This window comes from Oncorhynchus gorbuscha, linkage group LG18 (genome assembly GCF_021184085.1).
Source record: "Oncorhynchus gorbuscha isolate QuinsamMale2020 ecotype Even-year linkage group LG18, OgorEven_v1.0, whole genome shotgun sequence".
Taxonomy (NCBI): domain Eukaryota; kingdom Metazoa; phylum Chordata; class Actinopteri; order Salmoniformes; family Salmonidae; genus Oncorhynchus; species Oncorhynchus gorbuscha.
In genome coordinates this window covers 32,943,940-32,969,171 of record NC_060190.1, presented here as the reverse complement: position 1 = coordinate 32,969,171, position 25,232 = coordinate 32,943,940, and the positions used below count along the sequence as shown (strand labels likewise).

General features: G+C 41.9%; 1 protein-coding gene, 1 long non-coding RNA gene and 1 other non-coding gene across 3 annotated transcripts; 1 reads left to right on the top strand and 2 right to left on the bottom strand.

The window, feature by feature from the left end:
- Positions 1-385: 385 nt before the first annotated feature.
- On the bottom strand, positions 386-25,232 carry LOC124003726. The gene is made up of 3 exons (XR_006833264.1): positions 25,122-25,232; positions 575-732; positions 386-467 (listed from the first exon to the last, which is right to left on the bottom strand). It is a non-coding gene; the product is annotated as an uncharacterized LOC124003726 (long non-coding RNA).
- Positions 21,456-24,956, bottom strand: LOC124003725 (transmembrane protein 74B-like). Its single transcript, XM_046312270.1, has 2 exons — positions 24,780-24,956; positions 21,456-23,741 (listed from the first exon to the last, which is right to left on the bottom strand). Exon 2 carries the CDS (start codon positions 23,678-23,680, stop codon positions 22,925-22,927), a length of 756 nt encoding a protein of 251 aa, XP_046168226.1. The 5' UTR covers positions 23,681-23,741; positions 24,780-24,956; the 3' UTR covers positions 21,456-22,924.
- Positions 22,424-22,492, top strand: trnaa-ugc. The gene has a single exon. It is a non-coding gene; the product is annotated as a tRNA-Ala (tRNA).

Genomic DNA, 25,232 nt, shown 5'->3' with positions numbered 1-25,232 from the left:
AAATACAAATGTTATAGAGAGAAATAGTCCTATAAATACTATACAACCTAAAACCTCTTACCTTGGAATATTGAAGTCTCGTGTTAAAAGGAACCACCAACTTACACATGTTCTGAGCAAGGAACTTAAACGTTAGCTTTTTTACATGGCAATAATTGCACTTTTACTTTCTTCTCAAACACTTTGTTTTTGCATTATTTAAACCAAATTTAACATGTTTCATTATTTATTTGAGGCTAAATTGATTTTTATTGATGCATTATATTAAAATAAGTGTTCATTTAGTATTGTTGTAATTGTCATTATTACAAATAAATACTTTTTATTTATTTTAAAATCGGCCGATTAATCGGTATCGACTTTTTTTCATCCTCCAATAATCCGTATTGGTATCGGCGTTGAACAATCATAATCGGTCGACCTCTAATATGGAGACGAAGTAAGGTCTGGTATGTAGGTTCTGCCATCTGAGGGAGGAAAAATATAGATACACTGAAGTTAACAATCCATTTTCCATAGCATATTCCTTTATTTAACATTTCCTTTTTCATGAGTAAGGGAAAACATCAGTCACCTTTTCAGTATAGTTGTATGAATCTCTTGAGCCTCAGGAGCAATCTGCCTCCTGTGTTGTATGCTGAGAGGGTGGATGTATCGTTGAACTCTGATATTGAGTTGCCTGAGGACAGTTCAGAGGATCGAAGATGTTCCACGTAGCAGGACTCTTACTTTCTACAGCGAAAGGAAACATTGTTATTCACAAGGAAGATCTGTTCAATTCTGCAGAACTGAGGGAGTCCTCCATCCTCTCCCACTGATACAAACATGCCATTGGCATAATCAGTGCTATCAATAGTGACTTTTGATGTGCAGTAAACAGTGTTGCTTTCTGCCTCTTGTTCAATCTAGTGCTTAGCTACTTCGGGAGTGTTGAAACAATAGCAGAGGTGACAAAAATGATGGTGCACTGAGGTAATATGCCATCATGTGTTTGTTGACAGTTTCCAGGACATTCTTGAAGTTCTGAGTGCACAACCCGTTTGAAAAAGCGGTGTTTACCCTGAAACCTCATGGTCCAAAGGTGTACAAGAGCCCCATAATGCTTGATGAGCTCAGGGTAATGCTTAACATACTGGTGTTTGGGACGAAGTCTAAACCCAGGAAAGACCTCTTGCAGAGTCTGTCTACGATCACTGATTTTAGATTGCAAATACTGGACAGTTTCAGATGTAAATGTAGGTGAAAACAGAAGCTCGACGATGTCTTTCAAATCCGTTAACACTGCCCACACTCCATCTCCCTCTGGCACATCACTACCAACCATTAAAGGAAGCAGTCTGAGCAAGGTTGCATTTTCATGCCCATTTCCACCAATAGTTCCTATGGTTGCAAATGTCTTGGATGTGGTCTGTTTATTTTGTCTGCATACTGATATGGGAATGAAACCATTTTCTGGTTTAAATTACTCAAGAGTGAAATACTTAAGACGTATCATTTCGCTGATGCAAAGGGCCAAGTCAACGGGCACAATAACTTCAAGCAGATCATGCAGTATATTAGGTCGGAAACCAGTAATTGCATGAAAGTATCGCAAGGTCTGGCTCAAAACACTGTCACGCTTCACACCATACTGACTCTGACCATTCAAAACATCTTGCAGGTTAAGGTCATGGGTGGCTCTTGTTCTCCTACTAAATTCTCCCTCACCAACTTCATGGGTTTGAAATTGGTCTTGCGTGGCTGTACAGAATCTACACACAAAGTCAGCACTAAAGGATTGTAAAAAGCATGCTAACCCATGGGCTGCAAGACTGCCAGCTGCAACACACAGGACAGTACCCTGGACACACTGACTGATGGACTCGATGAAAACCCCATCCTGTCCTAGAGTGTGAATATCTTGTAACAAAGGGCCTAACACACATTCATAACCGCCACTATGGAGATCAGGCACCTTACATAATGCTGCCAGCTGAATAATGTGCAAGGCTGATCTGTACTTACTTGGCAGATTGTCAAGCAGCCAGTATACTGCACAGAGTTTGTGTATTTCCCTGGAAGTGCCCAGTGGATTTGCTAGTTCTATGTCATTAATATACAAAAGCAATGACAATTTAAGTTCTCCTGCCGATAACAATGCATTTTTTGGAAAATATGAGCCATCTCTACGAGACATGTAAAGACCTGGCTGAGCAACGTTAGATTCTTGGATTTTGTTCCTGATATCAGTATGTTTAAAAATTTCCTGAAGCATTTGAAGAAGAGGAATATACACTGCGGTGTGTCCAGGATGCTCTATTTACATACTGCACTGACATGACTAAAGGGTAGTTCTTTTCAACAAAGGTTTTCCTGCGCTTAGATGTTGACATCTCTGCAACGTAAGCAGTGGCACTGGCAAAAACATTGCTGTCCATGACCTCCTTGACTACTTTGTCAAGGGTAGCATCGCTAATGGTGTGTTCATTTTTCAGTAATACATATTTTATTGCTTCCTTGACAAGAGGTTGAGAGAGAAAATATCTGCCCCAAGTGCTCAACTATGTCCTGTGTTGTGTAGTCAGAAACACAGAGAACACTTGGCATTTTTAAGAATGGAGGCACCCAAATGTTTATTTAACTGAGCTCTCAACTCGTTTGTGTCAAACTGACACTCAGGGAGGTCAAAAGTGTCTGCACTCTGAGTAGGACACTCTTCATCAGGTTGAACTGACCTAGTGACTGGGAGACTACAACATCTTCATAGAAGTCAGAACTAACAGCAACTGCATGTTTCCTACTCTTGTGGGCATTAAATGAGGACTATACATTGGTGCGATAGTCACAATTCTTAAACGGGCATGTTACCATCTCATGGCTTTTTAAATGTCCCCTTAAATGACGTAAGAGTGTTACCTCTGAGAAGTGTTGTTTGAATCCACACATAGGATGGGTAAAATACATTTTTCCTGACCTAAATCTCTCACTGTCACATGATGGAATCGAGATAAATACATTTTGAGTGCATTGATATGTGCACAGGCAATCATGATAAAGACATGGCAGTGGGCTTATTCTTGAGTAAAAACTGTGCTTCAAATGGTAGTGTTTAAGTCATTTAACTTGTGTCTCAAAGGATGCGGCAGACAACTTATATTTCCACTCCATTGAATGAAAAATCTGAAAGTCAAACTAAAATGGTGTTCATTACTTAGTCACTTAGATTGATCTAAATAGACTCCCGTTTAGGCTAATTCCCATATCTTATGGCATCACAGGACAGATTTTCATGGATACTCAAACGGTACAGCCTTCCATTGAAATATACCTTTAAGTACGGCATCAATTAAGAACTGCCACTCACCATCCTGAGCTTGTGCTGAAAGGGAGGTAGAAAAACTGTGGCTTTTTAAACTTCACCTAAAATATAAACAAGTGTCAAGACAGACATTTGAGATTGCATTCAATATCTCACTGGATACTGGAACTTAGCTAATGGGTACTAATAAGTACATTACCATTTAACCAAAACCTCTTAACTGAGTAACACAAAATAAAACAAATCAGAGAAAGCCACAGGTCGATGCCACAAATGTATCTGAATCAGAAAATAGAGCACTCAATGTACTTAATCAACAGGACTTCGCTTGATGGTTAATGTTAACTAGCCCACATGTATCAATGCTTTGCAATTATCTATTTCGCAAGCACGATGTACGTTGGTAACTCCAATAGCTAGTTTGCTATACTAAGTCAAATCGCACAGATTTGTTTGAATACTTTTTACACAGCAAGGAATTCAAATGCGTTGATAATTTATAACTCCCCAGATCAGTGGGCTCAATAATCTTCATGCTGCAACAGAGGATTAGGGTTATGCTAACACCAATGGAACCAACTACTTGTTGCTGCATCTCTTCAGCGCGTGCACCCTTGGCATAAAAGCTAAACCCATGCCGTCGGCGTACTGTACACACGGTCACAGCATGCAGTTGTCAAGCAGTGCGTTAACATAACCTAGACTAACGTTAGCTAAACTGAATTGCACGATATCTCCATAGAACTCACTAATAACTAAAATGCAATCAACATGCGAACATTAACTGTCCAATGGTAATATATGCTCACCTGTTTGCTAACATGCTGACCAAACCGGACGTGAGCATACCGATTTTCTTCACCCACACCAGAAGTGATCAGGGCATGCAGGTTGAAATATCGAAACAAACTATGAAGCAATTATATTAATTTGGGGACAGGTCGAAAAACATTAAATATTTATGGAAATTTAGCTAGCAAGCTTGCTGTTGCTAGCTAATTTGTCCTGGGATATAGATATTGGGTTGCTAATTTACCTGAAATGCACAAGGTCCTCTACTCCGACAATTAATCCACAGATGAGAAAATAATTTGGTTTATCGTTTTGTCATCTCTTCCTTCCTCAGGCTTCTTATTATTATTTTGGACTTAATATGGCAGTTGGCAACCAACTAAGTTCATCTTTCAATCCCCAATGTGGGTGTATGCTCCTAAAAACCTCCTAAAAGAGGCCGGACTTGCAGCGCTTTGAGCATCACAAATAGAACAAAGGTTACGTATGTAACCACGGTTATGTGAGCTACATGGATCACTCCAATATAGTGGCATCACTCCGCGGTGGAGGGATACATCCGAGGTCAGGATTTACAGATTTACTCCCGTGTACACCTGTGTCACGGCTGGGGTCATCCCCTATATATAGACCCCATGGCTGCGACATCACATTGGAGTGATCCATATAGCTCACATAACCTTCATTATGTTTCACTATACTGTATGTAACCACAGTTATGTATCACTTCAATATATTCGTACAACCGTACCAGATGTAGTCGGTGCTAAAGGAACCTAGCCAGCCAGCGGCGAAATCCCAGTGAGGAATGGAGACGCAGGGGCCGTCAATGTGGAAGGGGGTCCCGGCACAGTCCCCAGAAGGGGAGGCGATGCCCAGGACTGCTCAACCAACCGCAGAGGGAGGTGCCACATTTACCCGATAGTACCTAGCAAAGGTGCAAGAGCTGGTCGCGGCACAGATATCAACGAGGGGCACTCCTCTCAGTAGAGCCCAGGACGCAGCCACACCTCATGTTGAATGTGCCACCACAGATCCCAGCCCTGTCCTGCCAGCCAGGCGGTATGCTGTCAAAATCGTATCCACGATCCAGTGAGAGAGCCTCTGCTTTGATAACCCAGCCCCCAGGACTCACTCACCACAGCAGACAAAGAGCTCAGAGCTCTAGTGTATTGATGCACCTGCTGCTCCAAGGGGGTAGCCAACAGCCGATGGCCGGCCTGCCCACCCGGCCTGCCAATCTGGGAGGTGTCTGTGCTGACCAGCTCCCGGCAGCACATCCTTAGCATCTCCACCCCACCCGAGAGAAAGGCGCGACAGCGCCACCTCAACAATGCCCTGTGATACTGTGCGGTGGCGGTGGCGCTTCGGGTGCAGCCAGTGAGAGTTGAACCACCGTTGAAGAGGCCGGAGATGGAGCAGGTCCAGGGGAATCAGTAACGAGGCCGCCGTTACTGGCCGACAGGCCTTGGCAGGTCAGGGCAGATACCACCCGCCCCTGCCGAAAGTGGTCGAGACAAGATAAAATCACTTGAAATCTTCTGTTGGGCAGGTGTTCTCTCATGAGGACTGAGTCCAGTTCCATTCCAATGAAGGCCACCCTCACTGTCAGATGACTCTTCTTGTCGTTTACAGTAATGCCCAGCCCGTCGATGTGGAACCTCAGTACCCATTGAGATTGCAGAGGTCCAGAATTGGTCGAAACCCTCCGTCTCTTTTTAGAACCACAGAATAAGTGGAGTCGGTACCCCTCAAGCATTGTGGACAACACCCAGGGGGACTCCACACCCTCCTCCCACTTTGTCCTTTGAGATCGGGAGAAGTGGCCAGGGAATGGTGTGTCAGGGTTCTTCTGGGGACCTGCAGGGGTCTTCTGGGGTCCTGTCAGGGGTCCTGCTTCTCCTCTGGCGCCCCGAGTGCCTGGGTCCCCCGGGCACATCCCTATGGCAGTGATGGTTGACAGGTTGTTGCTCCATCTCACGTTGTTGCCACTCCCCCCTGTCATCCCAAGAGGTAATGGGGCAGGAGAAGGACCCCACCATCGTTCGGGTGTGGGTGGGTGACGACGGCCCGTCTGTCTTGAACCCGGGGCCTGAGGAGGCATCATGAACCGTCTCAGGGTCTCCCGGTTCCCCGGTCCCTACGAATCGGTCTGCTCCCAAACGTCATCAACCCCTGGGCCAATCGTGAGCCCTGGGGTGATGAGGAGAGTGGAAAATGTGCTCTGGAGAGCAGCTGGAAGACGGGATTGCGCCAGCCTGAGATGGTGCCGGAAGGTAAAGTCTCTGCTGTGAGTCGGAAGTGCCCCCTTGCAGAGGTCCAGCTCTCTTGCAAGGCCTCGCAGAACTCGCAGAACTCAGCAGAGATGTGGACTGATGAAAACAGCACCATATGATGGAGTAACTCTGTTAACCTCTCTGCACACAGAACCCGGTAGCGGGATGAAATTCGACAACATACGGTGATCGCTACATAAATAGTCATATTAAACATTCATGAAAATATAAGTATCTCACATGTTTCGAAAGCCTAGAATCTTGCTAATCCAACTGCGTTGTCAGATTTAAAAAAGGATTTACTGCGAAAGAATACGATGTGATTATCTGAGGATAGAGCCCCATAAAAAAAACGATTAGACGATCTTCCTGTTTGTAATCCCAATGCTCATTGCTACACAATGAATGGTCTTTTGTTTGATAAAACATTTGTATTTTGTATTTTAACCCAATGACCACTGATCGTCTTGAAATCTAGCTGGGTAGAGAGCCAACCAGCGGAGGTAAATGGCAATATGTAATGTTTATGTGTTGGAAGACCAACCCATGTAGTAAACTCCGACGTAAAGAGGTTCAGTCGCCATTGAAGATTCATACTGGAAGGAGCCACGCATGTTACGCACAGCATTGTTTTGGTAAAGAGCATATTCAGCTGTTTATATATCAATCAGTATGGCGACTAAGTCAGGGAAAGCTAAATCTAAGTCTAGATATACAGATGTACAGACAATTTTAGAAGAAATTGATCGAGGACGATTCATTTAGCGATTCCCAAATGGAGGAATATTTTTTTGAACGGAGAGGACATCGTTTTGGACTGGTAAGTTCTTCTCATGCTAATGCCATTGTTTGACATTAATAACATAAAATATTATTTGTGAAATGAAATAGCCTATCTGAGGCTGTTGGGGGAGGGCAGGCCCACAACAATGGCCAAAATTAAATGGAGACAGTAGATACAGCTGGTCTGTTGTAATATAAAGACAGTAGATCTAGCTGGTCTGTCATAATATAATAGAGACAGTAGATCTAGCAGGTCTATAATAATATGTTCAACCTTATGTTCCCTGTACTCTATATACATCTGTTTATTATACCTGTTGACACAGGGCTCATATGTGAAACTATTCTAACTGAACATTTTCTTTCACAGTGACACTGACTCCGAATGGGAGCCCCCAGTACCAAGGTGTCCATCCCCCATTGAAGCTGGTTCATCCAGCTCCTGCCACAAGTGGTGTTCATCTGCCCAAATGTATTTCTGCAGGCATGGATGTGACTCAAGGCCAAAAGGGCACAGCATGGAGGTGTCGCTGTGTTCTTTGCCAAATGAAGTCCCCCATCACCTGCACCACATGCTTGGTGACCCTCTGCTTTACAGCAGAAAGAGACTGCTATGGCACCTGGCATCAGCAGCACAATATTGTGTAGAGGACTGAGGGTCTTCCAAATACAGTTTGTGGCGGCAAGAACCGCCATACTAATGGATGCACACGGAGTCGTAGTGTAAAGCTAATGAAATACAAGTGGTGGTCCTTCTGTAGCTCAGTTGGTAGAGCATGGCGCTTGTAACGCCAGGATAGTGGGTTCAATCCCCGGGACCACCCATACGTAGAATGTATGCACACATGACTGTAAGTCGCTTTGGATAAAAGCGTCTGCTAAATGGCATATATTATTATTATTATTATTATTACAAGTATGACAAACCACGTGCGGAAGATACAGATCAACCGCGTGCAGTGAGTGGAGCACTCAAGACGAGGGGCTGGCCATGTGGCCAAATGATCCAGGCTGCAAACAGCCAGTGAGTTTACTTCCAAGCAATAAATTACACTTACCAGTGGCTGACCAAGCGAACTTCAGAAAGTTTGTACCTCAAACCATACGGACATCCGCCAAGAAAATTAAAAATAATGTGTCGCGGCCATGGGGTCTATATATTGGGTCGGACCCCAGGATATGACACAGGTGTAAACAGGAGTAAATCTGTAAATCCTCACCTCGGACGTATCCCTCCGCCGCGGAGTGATACCAATATATTGGAGTGATCCAATATAGTGAAACATAACCCATTTCTATTTTAGCGCCTGGCCACGCTGACACCCGCGAGCATTTGTTAGTGCAATGATTGAATAACATGTGTGTAAATGTATTTTGCAATGCTCGCGTACGGTCTAGTCAGCATGTAATCTTATTCTTCGGTTTGACGTTGCCAACACCGGAGCTAACAAAAGGGACTATTTAGTTCCAGCCACACACTGAAACCTGTTTGAATATACAGTAGTTGTCAAAACAGTTAATTAGCCGCTTACTTCAAAAATTCAGGATGTTTGTTCTTCTTACTAAGAAAACCCTTAAAAAGGTATTTGAAATTCCCTCGCTTGAATATGGCAGCCATCTTTGTCAATACAGAACATTGCTGACGCACATGACGTCAGAAGTCGTCTGGACGGATAATTAAAATATGAGTACAGGTACAGTATTCAGATTAACTGAGTTAGGAAGGAATGCCTGTATCTTTGTAGTGAATGGGTGTGAACGGCCAGCGCATGTTAACGCTCGATCTGATTGAATCAGATGCACTAAGGTGCCATGTGGGATGGAGCCTGAGGGACAAGACACAGGGAGAGACATTCATTAGTCTTCTCTGTCGTATATGTTTACTATGCATGTCACTATAGGGACAAGCTAAGGTCTTGTTAGTCAGCTAAACATCCACTGCGCATGCAGTCGCTAGCACAAAAAAATTATGCGTTGTCTACTACCAGTGGCAGAGGTTGTTTCCAATTATGATGTTGTGTCCTGTTGTGCTGATGCATTCTAAGAGCTTGCCCCAGTAGAAATGGAGCATATGGAGTGGACACAGTTCTTGATTCTATGATAGTTGGCGAGAATTATTTTAGCTTCTCTATCTAATCTGATTCATCAAAAATGTTCATTTGAATCTTAAACTATCAATCAATTCACCTCAATGGTCAATTCTATGATGTATATGTATTATCACAGACCCATAACAATGTGAACAGAAGGAATTACGGTAAAAACCATAGAAATGTAATTCCTAGAATGGACAAAACCCCTTTAGACCACAGCAATTTGACTGGATCACTCATGGGTATACACTCAACATTTTAGTAATTATATTTCTATGGTGAAAACACCCAAAGGAAAAACCAAGGTGCTCTGACCCAAGGCATCTTTCTGAATTAAACTGGAGTAACAGGCAGACATACTCTGTGTACAGTATCCGTTCTGGATTGCACTCTGCATTCACATTAACTCAATAGTGGGCTTTTTCAGTAGTTGTCCCACGTTTTCCATTCAGGTTCTCTGTTACCTCTAGTATTTGTGTGTTCTGCATTTCAGCGAATGTCCCTTTATCTGCAGCTCCACAGCCTACAATAATAGGATCAGGGAGTTTAACTTGTCAGACATGCTAAACCCCAGGCCTATGTGCCTTCTAATGCCATTGGGATTTAACTGGTCATCATATTGGCAAGTGGAAAACTAAAAGTAGCCCACTCATCTCAATGTCTTCTGACATAGTGACCCTTGATACCGTCTTACATGAGATGTGCTCGATAAGGCCATTACCTACTGTAGCAAGCCAATTTTATCTCAGAAGAACAGTTAGCTAACTTAACCTCAGAAGAACAGAAAGTTGAGTGAACGTCTTTCGTCAGTACCTGAGAATTGAGGAGACCAAACGACCTTCGTGCAAATGAGGATCATCAGTGACAAAATCTATGACTCATGAGAATATAATCCATGTGTAATAACAACGTAAAAAATTCATGAACGTGTTAAATTATTATGCATAGTCATATTAAGGTCCTGATTGGGCAACAAGATGATTTGACATGTCAAATTGTGTTATTTGATGGGTATCTTTATGGGACAAGCAAAGACCCAAACGGCGTTCTATACAAAGGCTGACGCGAATACCAGATTAGTGACCAGAAAGAACTTGTTTCATTTCCTCCAGTTTTGCCTGACAAAAACAGATGATTATCATTTTCAACTACGTTTATCGTCCATATAAAATACAATTTAGCGATCTACTACTGACTCAATAGGCTACCTGACGATTTCATTGATCATTTTTGTATTTCAGGTAGGCCTAGTTTGGGTGGCTACCTGCTATATGTTTAAAGATAAGTAGCTGTAACATTGCACTCTCTTCAATATTATGGGATGAATAATTTATTAAGATATTTGTGAGGAAGTAAAGGGCTACCAGGCTGGCAACGAGCACTCGGTAGGCAGGCTGCCCTACAACGTGATGGCACGTTTCAGACATGACATGCTTTCCATCCGATCCTGCAAGTAGGTCATATGGTTGTATGATTCATCTTTCTCTGGACTCCAGATATCGGCTGCTAACATGGATGACTTTCAGCTCCAAATGCAGCTGTAAAACGCAGTTTATTTCTGTAGCCAAACTTTAGTTTTGAAAATGCATCACCTTTATGGCTGTAATGACAGGCAACATTTGTAAATTGGGTTGGATATAGTAATGGTAGGTATTTCTCACAATCTTACATTTTTAGTGGAATTGCGTTGGTTATTGCTAATAAGTGCAGAATTTATTCCATTTCAAAATAGCTTTGCAAAATACTTTACTCATCAGGTTGTAAGAGTTTCTCAGCGTCTGTGACCACAGTTTTCGGGGTGGCATTTCTTGGGGGGAAAACATGCACGCCAAAAGATCTGTGCATGGCTATGTATCCTCTCATCATGCTTCTAAACTGAAAAATCTGGAACAGTCGTGCATTTTGTGATAAAAGCGCCAAATTTGGCACAGATTCATTCATGTATATCTTTACATTTTAGTCATTTAGCACATGGTCTTCCAAACCCGGTCCTGGGGCCCCCCATTGGTTCAGGTTTTGGCTTTTGCCCAAGCACTACACAGCTGATTCAAATAATCAAAGCTTGATAATGAGTTGGTTATTTAATGTAAAATGTTATTTGAATCAGCTGTGTAGTGCTAGGGGAAAAACCAAAACCTGCACCTGGTTTTCAGTTACTGGCCCAACACTCTTAACCACAAGGCTACCTACCCGCCAACAGTTGGCCTACCATCATTTTACAGTTCAGAAGAGAGGTACAATTTGAAACAGAAGTAATGGGTTGATCAATAGCCTAAATTGACTATCCAATGAGCTCGTAGTGGCATAGGCCTATAGGATAGAGACGTTTCTTTTCTTTGCATGGGAAAAAATATGGCCTTTTGACAAACATTTTATGCAATTCTACTACACTTTATGTGTGGAGACATTAGCATACTTTTTATATGATGGTAACCTAGGCCTTCTCTGCTGACAATGACAACAGATCAATAAAAACAAACTTGTCTTGAATGCAACCATGTAACGAAGACCTATGTAAAGGGTTCATGGCTAGAAGGAATAACCTCAAAAGTTATTTTTTGAATTTCAGCTAACCCTAACCCTTTTCCTAACCTTAACCTAATTATCCTAACCGGCTACTTTACTTATGCTAATCTGCTATGACAAAACCTTCTAGACATGACCATGAAAAAAGGGGAGAACCAAATTGTACAATATGAAGTCCATACAGCCTGGAGGAGGACATTATTGTCCAAAAAAAGCTCAGTAGCACTGACCCAATGATAATTTGTTGAGAACTTTATTTATAAGAGGGAAAAGGTATGGACATTACAGCAAAGGCCTCAATGGGATAAGACAACCGGCTGTTTTGAATATTGGTTGTTTCAGCCCAACAATATATTTGACACCAAAACAGCTGAATGAATTAAACACAACCAAACAATTAAGAGCCCTGATGGTATAGGTGACCTGAATAAGTGATAATCTAACATCAGATGGCTTTGAATTTGTTATGTACTGTAGGTTCACCAGCAGACCTCTATCAAGACACCGATGTGGACTGGATTCCCCCTGTGAAAATGAGCAATGGTGCGGCAGAATCAGTTTCTACAACTTTGTCCTTATCCAGATATGAAAAGGTGACATTCCCCCCGTTGTACAAGATGGTTGTCATGTGCTGTGGCCAATCTGAATGATTCTGTTGTGCCATTTGAGTCGAGAGCACCTTCACCTTGTCGACGTGACACATGTGCCCCCTTAAACCGTATGAATATATAACATGTCATTTAGAACATGTAAAATACTATTGTTTATGTAAACATAGTGTACATTAATAATAGGCTATATTGTTGTATGGGCGACATTCAAAATATTTGTGTCTGCTTTTCCTTGCGCCATTGAATAAAATGTATTTCTTATAGCCTAACTTTTCTTTATTTTACAATTCAGACACATTTAACATAGACTATCACAACAATGACATGTTCTAAGGCAAACCATCTTCATTATCACAGTGGCACCTCCAAGTGCCACTCAGACCTTCTGGGAGAAAAGTGTCGAGCATTGAACTTGGTAGTAGTTGTGTGTATGTTTTAAGATAAAGATTCCATCATCTCCTGCTTCCAGACATAGATTGCACCACCTAGATTGCAAAGGTTGGATTTGCACTAAACAATTTAAAAATGTCAGCACAAGGCATGTACAAACTCTACTATAACGATTAGCCTCATACTTTGTCTTGTGGTATCATTTTTAAATTGAGAACATCTAGCTCAACCATATGTAAACCATGTAGGAGTTAATCTATTCTCTAGTCAGATGCAGAATGTCAATTGGGTGCCTTGCAAACACCCATAAGAATAATGCCATCCTACTGTAGGTCAATGGTTCCTAACTCCGGTCCTCAGGTACCCCCAACAGCTCAGTCTTATTGAAGCCCCTGGCAAATAAACCTGATTCAACTTGTGAACTAATCATCAGGCCCTGAATGAGTTGAAGTATTGTGTGTACTGTTTTTTTTTTTTTTTACTCCTTTTTCTCCCCAATTTCGTGGTATCCAATTGTTGTAGTAGCTACTATCTTGTCTCATCGCTACAACTTCCGTACGGGCTCGGGAGAGACGAAGGTTGAAAGTCATGTGTCCTCCGATACACAACCCAACCAGCCGCATTGCTTCTTAACACAGCGCACATCCAACCCAGAAGCCAGCTGCACCAATGTGCCAGAGGAAACACCGTGTACCTGGCAACCTTGGTTAGCGCGCACTGAGCCCATCCCGCCACAGGAGTCACTGGTGCGCGATGAGACAAGGACATCCCTACCGACCAAGCCCTCCCTAACCCGGACGACGCTAGGCCAATTGTGCATCGCCCCACGGACCTCCCGGTCGCGGCCGGTTACGACTGAACAAAGAGGTACCGTTTGTTCATTTGAGAATACACCACAGAAACAGACAAATTACAGACACTCTTCCCCTCTTTCTAACACAATTGTGATCTGTGATTAATTAACATTGACAGTACTTCATCACAAAAAACGAGTTCAAGCACTTCACTTCAAAGAATGATCACTTTCATATTTCAAAGTATAAAAGTAAGCTAACTCATATGTAAAAGGTTGGACATCTTAGTAACAAGTAGGCTATTATTACTAAAGCATAATTTCAGGTGAACAAAAGAAAGTCAATACCAGAGGTGGCGAACCTCCTTCCACTGATCCCTGATCTACTGGGTGAGCAGACTTCTGTTCCAGCCAAGCGATAGCACACTTGATTATCAACTACTTAGTTCTGATAAATTGAATTAGGTGTGTTAGTGCTGGGCTGGAACAGAAGCCTGCACACCCAGCAGGGTTGGCCTGCTCCAGTTGTAATAGCTTTATACATATTGATTTTTAAACTGTATTTGTTTTAAATTCGCTAACATACAGTAGGTCCAAATAATCCTCTTCATCCGCAGACAGTGTTTCACAAGTCTCTGTATCTGAGGACAGATAACATTACAAAGAATCAGGCTGCATTATAATCAAATTAGACTATGTGGTAATACACAGTGCACTCGGAAAGTATTCAGACCCCTTTTTTCCAATTTGTTTGCATTAGAGCCTTATTAGAGCCTTATTCTAAAAATCTACACACAATACTCCATACTGACTAAGCGAAAACAGGTTTAGAAATGTTTGCAAATTGTTTCCATTGATCATCCTTGAGATGTTTCTTCAACTTGATTCGAGTCCACCTGTGGTAAACTCAATTGATTGGATATTACTTTGAAAAAGGCACACACCTGTCTATATAAGGTCCCACAGTTGACAGTGCATGTCAGAGCAACAACCAAGCCATGAGGTCGAAGGAATTGTCCGCAGAGCTCAGAGACAGGATTCTGTTGAGGCATAGATCTGGGGAATTGTACCAAAACATTTCTTTAGCATTGAAGGTCCCCAAGAACACAGTGGCCTCCATCATTCTTAAAATGATGGAGGCCAAGACTCTTCCTAGAGCTGTCCGCCCCGCCAAACTGAGCAATAGGGGGAGAAAGGCCTTGGTCAGATAGGTGACCAAGAACCCATTGGTCACTGACAGAGCTCTGTGGAGATGGCAGAACATTCCAGTACGACAACCATCTTGGCAGCACTCCACCAATCAGGCCTTTATGGCACTGGCCGCTTCTTAGTAAAAGGCACATGACAGCCCGCTTGAAGCATGCCAAAAGGAACCTCTCACAGCAGAAACAAGACACTGGTCTGAAACCAAGATTGAACTCTCTGGCTGGAGGAAACCTGGCACCATCCATACGGTGAAAGATGGTGGAGGCAACATCATACTGTGGGGATGTTATTCAGTGGCAGTGACTGGGAGACTAGTCAGGATCGAGGGAAATATGAACGGAGCAAAGAGAGATCCTTGATCTCAGACTGGGACAAAGGTTCACCTTCCAACAGGACAACGACCCTAAGCACACAGCCAAGGCAGGAATGGCTTCGGGACTAGTCTCTGAATGTCCTTGAGTGGCCCAGCCAGAGCCCAGACTTGAACCAGATCTAACATCTCTGGAAAGACCTGAAAATAGCTGTGGAGCGAGGCTCCCCATCCAACCTGACAGAGCTTGAGAGGATTTGCAGAGAAGAAATGGGAGAAACCCCCAAAATACAGGTGTGCCAAGCTTGTAGCGTCCAACACAAGAAGACTTAAGGCTGTAATCGCTGCCAAAGGTACTTCAACAAAATACGGAATAAAAAGATTGAATACGTGATATTTCAGCTTTTTTATTTATTGCAAAAATTTGATATTTTTGCTTTGTGATTATGGGGTATTGTGAGTACATTGATGAGTGAAAAGAAAAAAGGCTTTAACGTAACATAATGTGGAAAAAGTCAAGGGGTCTGAAAACTTTCCGAATGCACTACATACAGTTGAAGTCGGAAGTTTACATACACCTTAGCCAAATACATTTAAACTAGGTTTCACAATTCCTAACATTTAATCCAAGTAAAAATTCCCTGTTGTAGGTCAGTTAGGACCACCACTTTATTTTAAGAATGTGAAATGTCAGAATGGCAGTAGAGCGAATGATTTCAGCTTTTATAATTTTCATCACATTCCCAGTGGGACAGAAGTTTACATACACTCAATTAGTATTGGGTAGAATTGCCTTTAAATTGTTTAATTTAGGTCAAACGTTTTGGGTAGCCTTCCACAAGCTTCCCACAATAAGTTGGTTGAATTTTGGCCCATTCCTCCTGACAGAGCTGGTGTAACCGAGTCAGGTTTGTAGGCCTCCTTGCTCGAACACTCTTTTTCAATTCTGGCCACATATTTTCTGTAGGATTGAGGTCAGGGCTTTGTTATGGCCACTCCAATACCTTGACTTTGTTGTCCTTAAGCCATTTTGACACAACTTTGGAAGTATGCTTGGGGTCATTGTCCATTTGGAAGACCCATTTGCGACCAAGTGTTAACTTTCTGACTGATGTCTTGAGATGTTGCTTCAATATATAAAACATATTAAAATCCTCTCTCATGAAGCCATCTATTTTGTAAAATGCACCAGTTCCTCCTGCAGCAAAGCACCCCCACAACATGATGCTGCTACCCCGTGCTTCACGGTTGGGATGGTGTTCTTCGGCTTGCAAGCCTCCCCTTTTTTCCTCCAAACATAACGATGGTCATTATGGACAAACAGTTCTATTTTTGTCTCATCAGACCAGAGGACATTTCTACAAAAAGTACAATCATTGTCCACATGTGCAGTTCTAAACCGTAGTCAGGCTTTTTTTATGGCGGTTTTGGAGCAGTGGCTTCTTCCTTGTTGAGCGGCCTTTCAGGATTTTGAGCGGCCTTTATGTTGATATAGGACTCGTTTTACATTGGAAATAAACATTTTTGTACCGGTTTCCTAAAGCATCTTCACAAGGTCCTTTGCTGTTGTTCTGGGATTAATTTGCACTTTTCGCACCAAGGCGCGTTCATCTCTAGGAGACAGAACGCGTCTCATTCCTGAGCGGAATGAAGGCTGCGTGGTCCCATGGTGTTTATACTTGGTTACTATTGTTTGTACAGGTGAACGTGGTACCTTCAGGCATTTGGAAATTGCTCCCAAGGATGAACCAGGCTTGTGGAGGTCTACAAAAATGTTTTATGAGGTCTTGGCTGATTTCTTTTGATTTTCCCCATGATGTCAAGCAAGGCTCTGAGTTTGAAGGTAGGCCTTGAAATATATCCACAGGTACACATCCAATTGATTAAAACAATGTCAATTAGCCTATCAGAAGCCTCTAAAGCCATGACATAATTTTCTGCAATTTTCTACACTGTTTAAAAGGCACAGTCAACTTAGTGTATGTAAACTTCTGACCCACTGGAATTGTAATACAGTGAATTTTAAGTGAAATAATCTGTCTGTAAACAATTACTTGTGTCATGCAAAGTAGATGTCCTAACCGACTTGCATAAACTACAGTTTGTTAACAAGAAATTTGTGGAGTGGAAAAAAGTGTAATGACTCCAACCTAAGTGTATGTAAACTTCCGGCTTCAACTGCACACACACACACACACACACACACACACACACACACACACACACACACACACACACACACACACACACACACACACACACACACACACACACACACACACACACACACACACACACACACACACACACACACACACACACACACGTATGTTCAAAAGTTTGGGGTCACTTAGAAATGTCCTTGTTTTTGAAAGAAAAACACATTTCTTGTCCTTAAATTAACATAAAATTAATCATAAATACAGGGTCGACATTGTTAATGTTCTAAATGACTATTGTAGCTGAAAATGGCAGATTTTTTATGGAATATCTACATAGGCATACAGAGGGCCATTATCAGCAACTATCACTCCTGTGTTCCAATGGCACCTTGTGTTAGCTAGTCCAAGTTTATCATAAAAGGCTAATTGATCAATAGAAAACCCTTTTGCAATTATGTTAGCACAGCTGAAAACTATTTTGCGGATTAAAGAAGCAATAAAACTGGTCTTCTTTAGACTAGTTGAGTATCTGGAGCGTCAGCATTTGTGGGTATGATTATAGGCTCAAAATGGACAGAAACAAAGAACTTTCTTCTGAAACGCGTCAGTCTATTCTTGTTCTGAGAAATGAAGGATATTCCATGCGAAAAGTTGCCAAGAAACTGAAGATCTCGTACAACGCTGTGTACTACTCCCTTCACAGAACAGCGCAAACTGGCTCTAACGAGAATAGAAAGAGGAGTGGGAGGCCCCGGTGCACAACTGAGCAAGAGGACAAGTACACTAGAGTGTCAAGTTTGAGAAACAGACGCCTCACAAGTCCTCAACTGTCAGCTTTATTAAATAGTACCCGCAAAACACCAGTCTCAACGTCAACAGCGAGGAGGCGACTCCGGGATGCTGGCCTTCTAGGCAGGATTCCTCTGTCCAGTTTCTTTTGCCCATCTTAATCTTTTATTTTTATTGGCCAGTCTGAGATATGGCTTTTTCTTTGAAACTCTGCCTAGGAGGCCAGCATCCCGGAGTGACCTCTTCACTGTATCTAGAGTTAGAAATGTCTAAGCGGAAATTACTCAGACTTGATTTGCCCTAACAAAAAATGGATATACCCCTATAAAATATCCTTTAATTATAATCCACATAATGCACGTGTCCTGCTGCTGCAGAATTATTTTCCTGCTGTAGCAAACTGACTCAAATTAAGATCCTACATCTGTAATGGTATTCATGATGTAAGCAGATATGAATGCTCTTTGACTGGACCCTAACATAAGATGAGCAATTCCTAATTCTACTACACTAAGGGCTAGATTGTAACAGATCCGTGCTAGCAACATCTGCATAGCGGTTATTTTGGCAGTGTCGGAGGTGGAACTACATTAGAGCTGTCAAAATCACATGCGCCTCCTTGTGTTACCTTGCCACGGACACTGCTATTGGATTAAATGAAACCACACCAAACTTTATATCTGACAAATTCCATGCTGCCCCATTAGAAGTTCATGCAATCGTGTTACAAGTTCAAACACTCAAATTCATGATGTTCTATTGTCTACACCTCAGAAAGTAATCACACCCCTTGGCTACATTCCATTTCTTTTTTATGTTTAAAAACTGCCAAGTCACTAACGATTAGAAGCATACCCATAATATGACGCAGCCACCACTATCCTTGAAAATATGGAGAGTGGTACTAGGTAATGTGTTGTATTGAGTTTGCCTCAAACATAACACTTATCATTTTCAGGACAAAAGGCCACATTTTTTGCAGTATTACTTTAGTGCCTTGTTGCAAACAGAATGCATGTTTTGGAATATTTGAATTATGTGCAACCTTCATTCTTTTCACTCTAAAATTAGGTTAGTGTTGTGGAATAACTACAATGTTGTTAATCCATCCTCAGATTTCTCCTTTCACAGCCATTAAACTATGTAACTGTTTTAAAGTCACCATTGGCCTCATGGTAAAATCCCTGAGCTTTTTTCCTCCTTTCAGGCAACGGAGTTAGGAAGGACGCCTGTATCTTTGTAGTGCCTGGGTGTATTGATACACCATCCAAAGTGTAGTCAATAACTTAATTTGTAAAAATGTGTGTAGGCCAGTGACACACACACACACACACACACACACACACACACACACACACACACACACACACACACACACACACACACACACACACACACACACACACACACACACACACACACACACACCTAAAAATGAATGTGAATACATGGCTGTCATTCTTTCTATCAAGGACAAAAACCTACACTTTATAACACCATTTGAACTTCTAACATGGAAGCGATAATAAGAAAGGGAGTGGTTGGTGACACACAGGAGTAGCCACTCACCGATTTGTCAGCTCATAGCACAGTTACACCTCCAACACAGGCAAAACATCCACTATGCGGATGTCGGCCAGCGCATGTTAAACGCTCGATCTGATTGAATCAGATGCACTAGGGTGCCATGTGGGATGGAGCCTCAGAGGGACAAGACACAGGGAGAGACATTCATTACTCTTCTCTGTCATATATGTTTACTATGCATGTCACTATAGGGACAAGCTAAGGTCTTGTTAGTCAGCTAAACATCCACTGCACATGCAGTCGCTAGCACAAAAAAATCTATGCGTTGTCTACTACCAGTGGCAGAGGTTGTTTCCAATTATGATGTTGTGTCCTGTTGTGCTGATGCATTCTAAGAGCTTGCCCCAGTAGAAATGGAGCATATGGAGTGGACACAGTTCTTGATTCTATGATAGTTGGCGAGAATAGTTAGCTTCTCTATCTAATTCATTAAAAATGTTCATTTGAATCTAAATCTTTCAATCAATTCACCTCAATGGTCAATTATAGGGTTTATGTGTATTTTCACAGACCCATAACAATGTGAACAGAAGTAATTACAGTAAAAACCATAGAAATATAATTCCTAGAATGGACAAAACCCCTTTAGACCACAGCAATTTGACTGGATCACTCATGGGTATACACTCAACATTTTAGTAATTATATTTCTATGGTGAAAACACCCAAAGGAAAACCTAGGGGATCTGACCCAAGGCATCTGTCTGAATTAAACTGGAGTAACAGGCAGACATACTCTGTGTACAGTATCCGTTCTGGATTGCACTCTGCATTCACATTAACTCACTAGTGGGCTTTTTCAGTAGTTGTCCTACGTTTTCCATTCAGGTCCTCTGTTACCTCTCTAGTATTTGTGTGTTCTGCATTTCAGCGAATGTCCCTTTATCTGCAGCTCCACAGCCTACAATAATAGGATCAGGGAGTTTAACTTGTCAGACATGCTAAACCCCAGGCCTATGTGCCTTCTAATGCCATTGGGATTTAACTGGTCGTCATATTGGCAAGTGGAAAACTAAAAGTAGCCTATACCTGCCCACTCATCTCACTGTCTTCTGACATAGTGACCCCTGATACCGTCTTACATGAGATGTGCTCAATAAATTCATTAAAGGAATAGACCAGCCCTAAGTTGGGGTCGGTCAATTCCATTTCAAATCAGTCAATGGAATTGACCCCAACCCCGAACTAGCCAGATGGTCACCATGGAAAATATGCACAAATCTTCCAAAGGGGCTCTCTACCAAAGTATGATGGCATGCGTAATGGCACTGCAGCTAGATTTAAAAATCAAGATATTCAAAAAGGATACAAGAAGTATTCAATACACTGTAGAAAAACCTACCCGTGTTCCACTGCCTTTATCAATCAGATAACCAATTCTATCTTATTTAAATACACAGATGGTTCTGAATGTTTATATGGTGCTGATAAGCAACAAAAACAGAGTCAACCACAGAGGAAAAATAAAGAGGACACAGGAGACGTAGAGTTGAGAGAGAAGAAACAAAAGTTTGTCACGTTGAAATTATTCTTAAATTGTTATGAGGCATTGGATTTTGAGTTATTGGATTTTGACATTATCTCACAAAATACATATGCAGTTTCAACAGCGTCCTTTTTGTTACTCTTGTACACATGTACTCGACTTTATCAAAATGTTGTTACATTACAGGCTTATTCTAAAATGAATTAAATAAATACAAACTCTTCATCAACCTACACAAAATACCCCATAATGACAAAGTGAAAACAGGTTTTGGCAAATGTATAAAGAATAAAAAACAGAAATACCTTATTTACATAAGTATTCAGACCCTTTGCTATTACACTCGTAATTGAGCTCAGGTGCATCCGGTTTCCATTGTTCATCCTTCATTCTTAAATGGAAGAAGTTTGGAACCACCAATACTTTTCCTAGAGCTGACTGCCTGGCCACACTGAGCAATCGGGGCAAAAGGCCCTTGGTCAGGGAGGTGACCAAGAACCCAATGGTCACTCTGACAGCGCTCCAGAGTTCCTCTAGAGATGAGAGAACCTTCCAGAAGTACAAACCATCTCTGCAGCACTCCACCAATCAGGCCTTTATGGTAGAGTGGCCAAACGTAAGCCACTCCTCAGTAAAGGCACACGACAGCCTGCTTGGAGTTTGCCAAATGTCAACTAAAGCACTCTGACTCTGCATTGTGTGCGCGCACCCACCACCCCCTCTTTTACGCTACTACTACTCTCCACGTATCATATCACTTTAACTATACCTACATGTACATACTACCTCAATTAGCCTGACTAAGCAGTGCCTGTATATAGCCTCGCTACTGTATATAGCCTCGCTACTGTATATAGCCTCGCTACTGTTATTTTTCACTGTCTTTTATTTCTTTACTTATCTATTATTCACCTAATACCTATTTCTATAAAGATAAAGGCTAGATTTGTCCAAACCACTGGGATGATTGTGCAGACATGCTCCCCTTAACACATTCTGATGTAAAAGTTGTTTCTAGTTTTCCAAATTTGATATATATTTCTACATCATTATGAAATAAAATCATCGTTTTTTAAAAGTTAATCAAAAACCTGTCCAAAAGCCTCTAATGCAAATCTAAATATTTCACTTGCTTGGATTTTTGTTTGTTTGTGCTGCTGTATATTCTTACCAAGATCACGCTATAATAAAAATCCAATAGATTAAGTGGTTCCAGTTAGTTGCTACATATTTACCTTGGCTTATTGGCTCACAGGAGCTTGGTATGTTTACAGTGACTACTTTTAAGGCATATTGTATCCTTACATGATAATAATGTCCCGTGTGGCTCAGTTGGTAGAGCATGGCACTTGCAATGCCAGGGTTGTGGGTTTGATTCCCATGGGGAACAAATACGGAAATGTCTGCACTCACTGCTGTAAGTCACTCTGGATAAGAGTGTCTCCTAATGACTAAAATGTCATGTAAATAACATTTGTAGGTCTATACGTTTTGTTCATTAATGATATGATATCCAGACATACTGTATATTCGATTCATAAAGAGTCCGATGTCAAGGTAGCCTATCCTGCAACTTGCATGTCAAGTTAGCCTATCCTATTCATTCCTCAAGGGTGCCCATTGTGCTTTTCATAGCCTATCTATTTCAGTCTCTGACTTGATCCTACATCTAACAATACATGATGTGCATTTCCAAATGTGCTCTTACATAGTCTTAACCACAGTCGGCTTACCTTGCTGGCTTCACTTTTTTACAAAGCCCGTTAAGTAATGATTACAACCCTTGAAATAGGTCTGTGGATAGAAACGTGCTCATATTGTGCTACTCCTGTTGGGTGCCACTGTGCACCTGTGTTCCATCTGTAGGGCTAGTGGCTAGAGCTGTGGTGCCAGTGTGGCTAAGTTCACATTCAAACAGAGATTCTTCCCCCTCGCCCAACTGTCTCATCCGGAGGTGAATCGACCCGTATGTTTTCCTGGGTTGGAAAAATGTTCTCCGGTGGTACAGCTCACCTTTGCATATGGACACCATTAGCAAGATGGACAAGAGCATTCCCCCTAGAGTCAACAGTCCCAGGCCTGCTATGATACACTTGTCGAGGTGCGAGCCCAGTTGTGTGTAATACATCTCCAGTTTCTCCATCTGACGAGCTGACACCAGGTCTGGGTTGACCTTAGCCTCTCGGGGAATGGTGTAGGCAATGACCACCAGTACAATTCCACTCACCAAGAACACCATGGCAAATAGGAACCCATAGTCGAGTGAATGGTTTTTAAAGTCAGTCTCATGTCCTGCCTCAGAGCGGTGTGACAGCTCATCTCGCTGGAATGGCCTGGGTTGTGACTGATAGCCCCTGTCATTAGACGTGGACAGATGAACACTCAAGCTGTCTGCTCCCTGGGGACTGAACCTCGTCTCGTGCTCCTCGTCCTGATATGACGTGTTCTCGATTCCAGTGCTAGCTACTGTCTGAGGTCTTGACTGGGTAGCTTTTCGCGGAGTTGTAGTGACCTCGCAGGCAGCGGGCTTGTCGCCATCACCCAATTCACAGAGCTCTACGGCATTCAAAGACTCCATCGAAATTCAGTCGATCTGCTCAGGTCATGATTTGGCCACCCTTCCTTATTTTGCCAAATACCTGCAGGAATATTTTAAATTATGAAATAGCATTAACAGGCTGCATAGGTATCATGCATGCGGTGTCTGCCGCTCAAATTTGAATAGTCCGCAATATTTTGTGAAATATAAATACAATTTAAATCTAATTTTAAGCCATATATATCTTTATTCAAAAGCGATAAAATAACATGTAGCCATAACAAAACAACAAAGCGTTGAAGTGTGTCAACCTTGGTCATGGAGTGAGACATCCCAACTAGTACATGACCTCCTGAGAACCTTAAGTGGGAATTTCAGCACAATGTTTCCTCATGTTTAAAGTAATGATCTCAAAATGTTTAGAGAACATTTAGAAACAACGTTCTTCTGTGGGAATTTCAGTACTTCGGCATAACATTTTCAGCAGGGTTCCTCATGATTCATATAGAGGCTATCCTTATACTGACATTATGCATCTTAAAAACGCTTCACTCAAGTCACTGATTGTAGGCTATTTATGGGAATGAATGCATCCCTCCCACCCTCTAACCTAGAAGGAAGATCATGTAGTGCGACTGGTAAACACAGCTGCTCTGATTATCATTAAACTTGGTGGAGAGAGTCAAGGCTTCAAAAAACGTTGATATGTTAACAAGAACAGACTTTTCATTATCAGTTTAGCCTACAATTAGCAGATTATCTAACAGTTTGATAAGGGTCTGTGACAATATATGCTACATATACCAAGAACAGTGGGCTACTGACACATTTTTATATGATTTACATTTCATGAAATACCTTCTATTTCTGCCCATGATAGGGGTTTAATCGTCTTTAAAAACAGTGCAAAAATCAACCCTGGCATGACCTTGATTCCCATCACAAAAACGTAGCCTATGTATCGGATTAAATTAGGTATGTTGACCGGTAGTATATCGCCTATCTATAAGTATCAATCAATTAAAGAGGACTATTCAACAAGAACCGCATACACTACAATAATATTATAAACATCCTATCCAAAAAAATACATCCTACTCTATTGATATATCAATATTGAACACAAAAATGGACCTACCCCCAAGCGTTGACGCTCCAGTGATAAGATGTTGTAGTGCAAAGATTCCGGTTGTTTCGAGGGGAACCGAAAGACATAGAGAGCAACTGGCCATGCGCAAACAAACGGTGCCATGAAATTGGTGGTTGAAAGGGAGCGCATCGCTTCAGCGGGTTGTGGAGCTGACAGTAATGACATTAAACACGTTTACCTGCACTATGGGGTGTGATATGTGCCTAAATTAAGCCTAGTCAACCATACTACCACGTGGCTGTCCATTGCACTTCTGACTGACTTGACATGTGCAACGAGCATGCATAGTTTATATTAATAAAATATCAACCATATATGTTAGAAACATACCATCTTTACAGTGCAAGCAGACACTCCGGTGTCGCTAATGGCCTAGAAAGGATGATGTCAAATCTATAGGTAATCTGTCTAAGACCACATGGTATGTTATCTTATCTCGCT

Excerpts from the sequence above, each read along its gene's own strand:
- LOC124003725 (XM_046312270.1), bottom strand. The coding sequence starts at position 23,680 with ATGGAGTCTTTGAATGCCGTAGAGCTCTGTGAATTGGGTGATGGCGAC.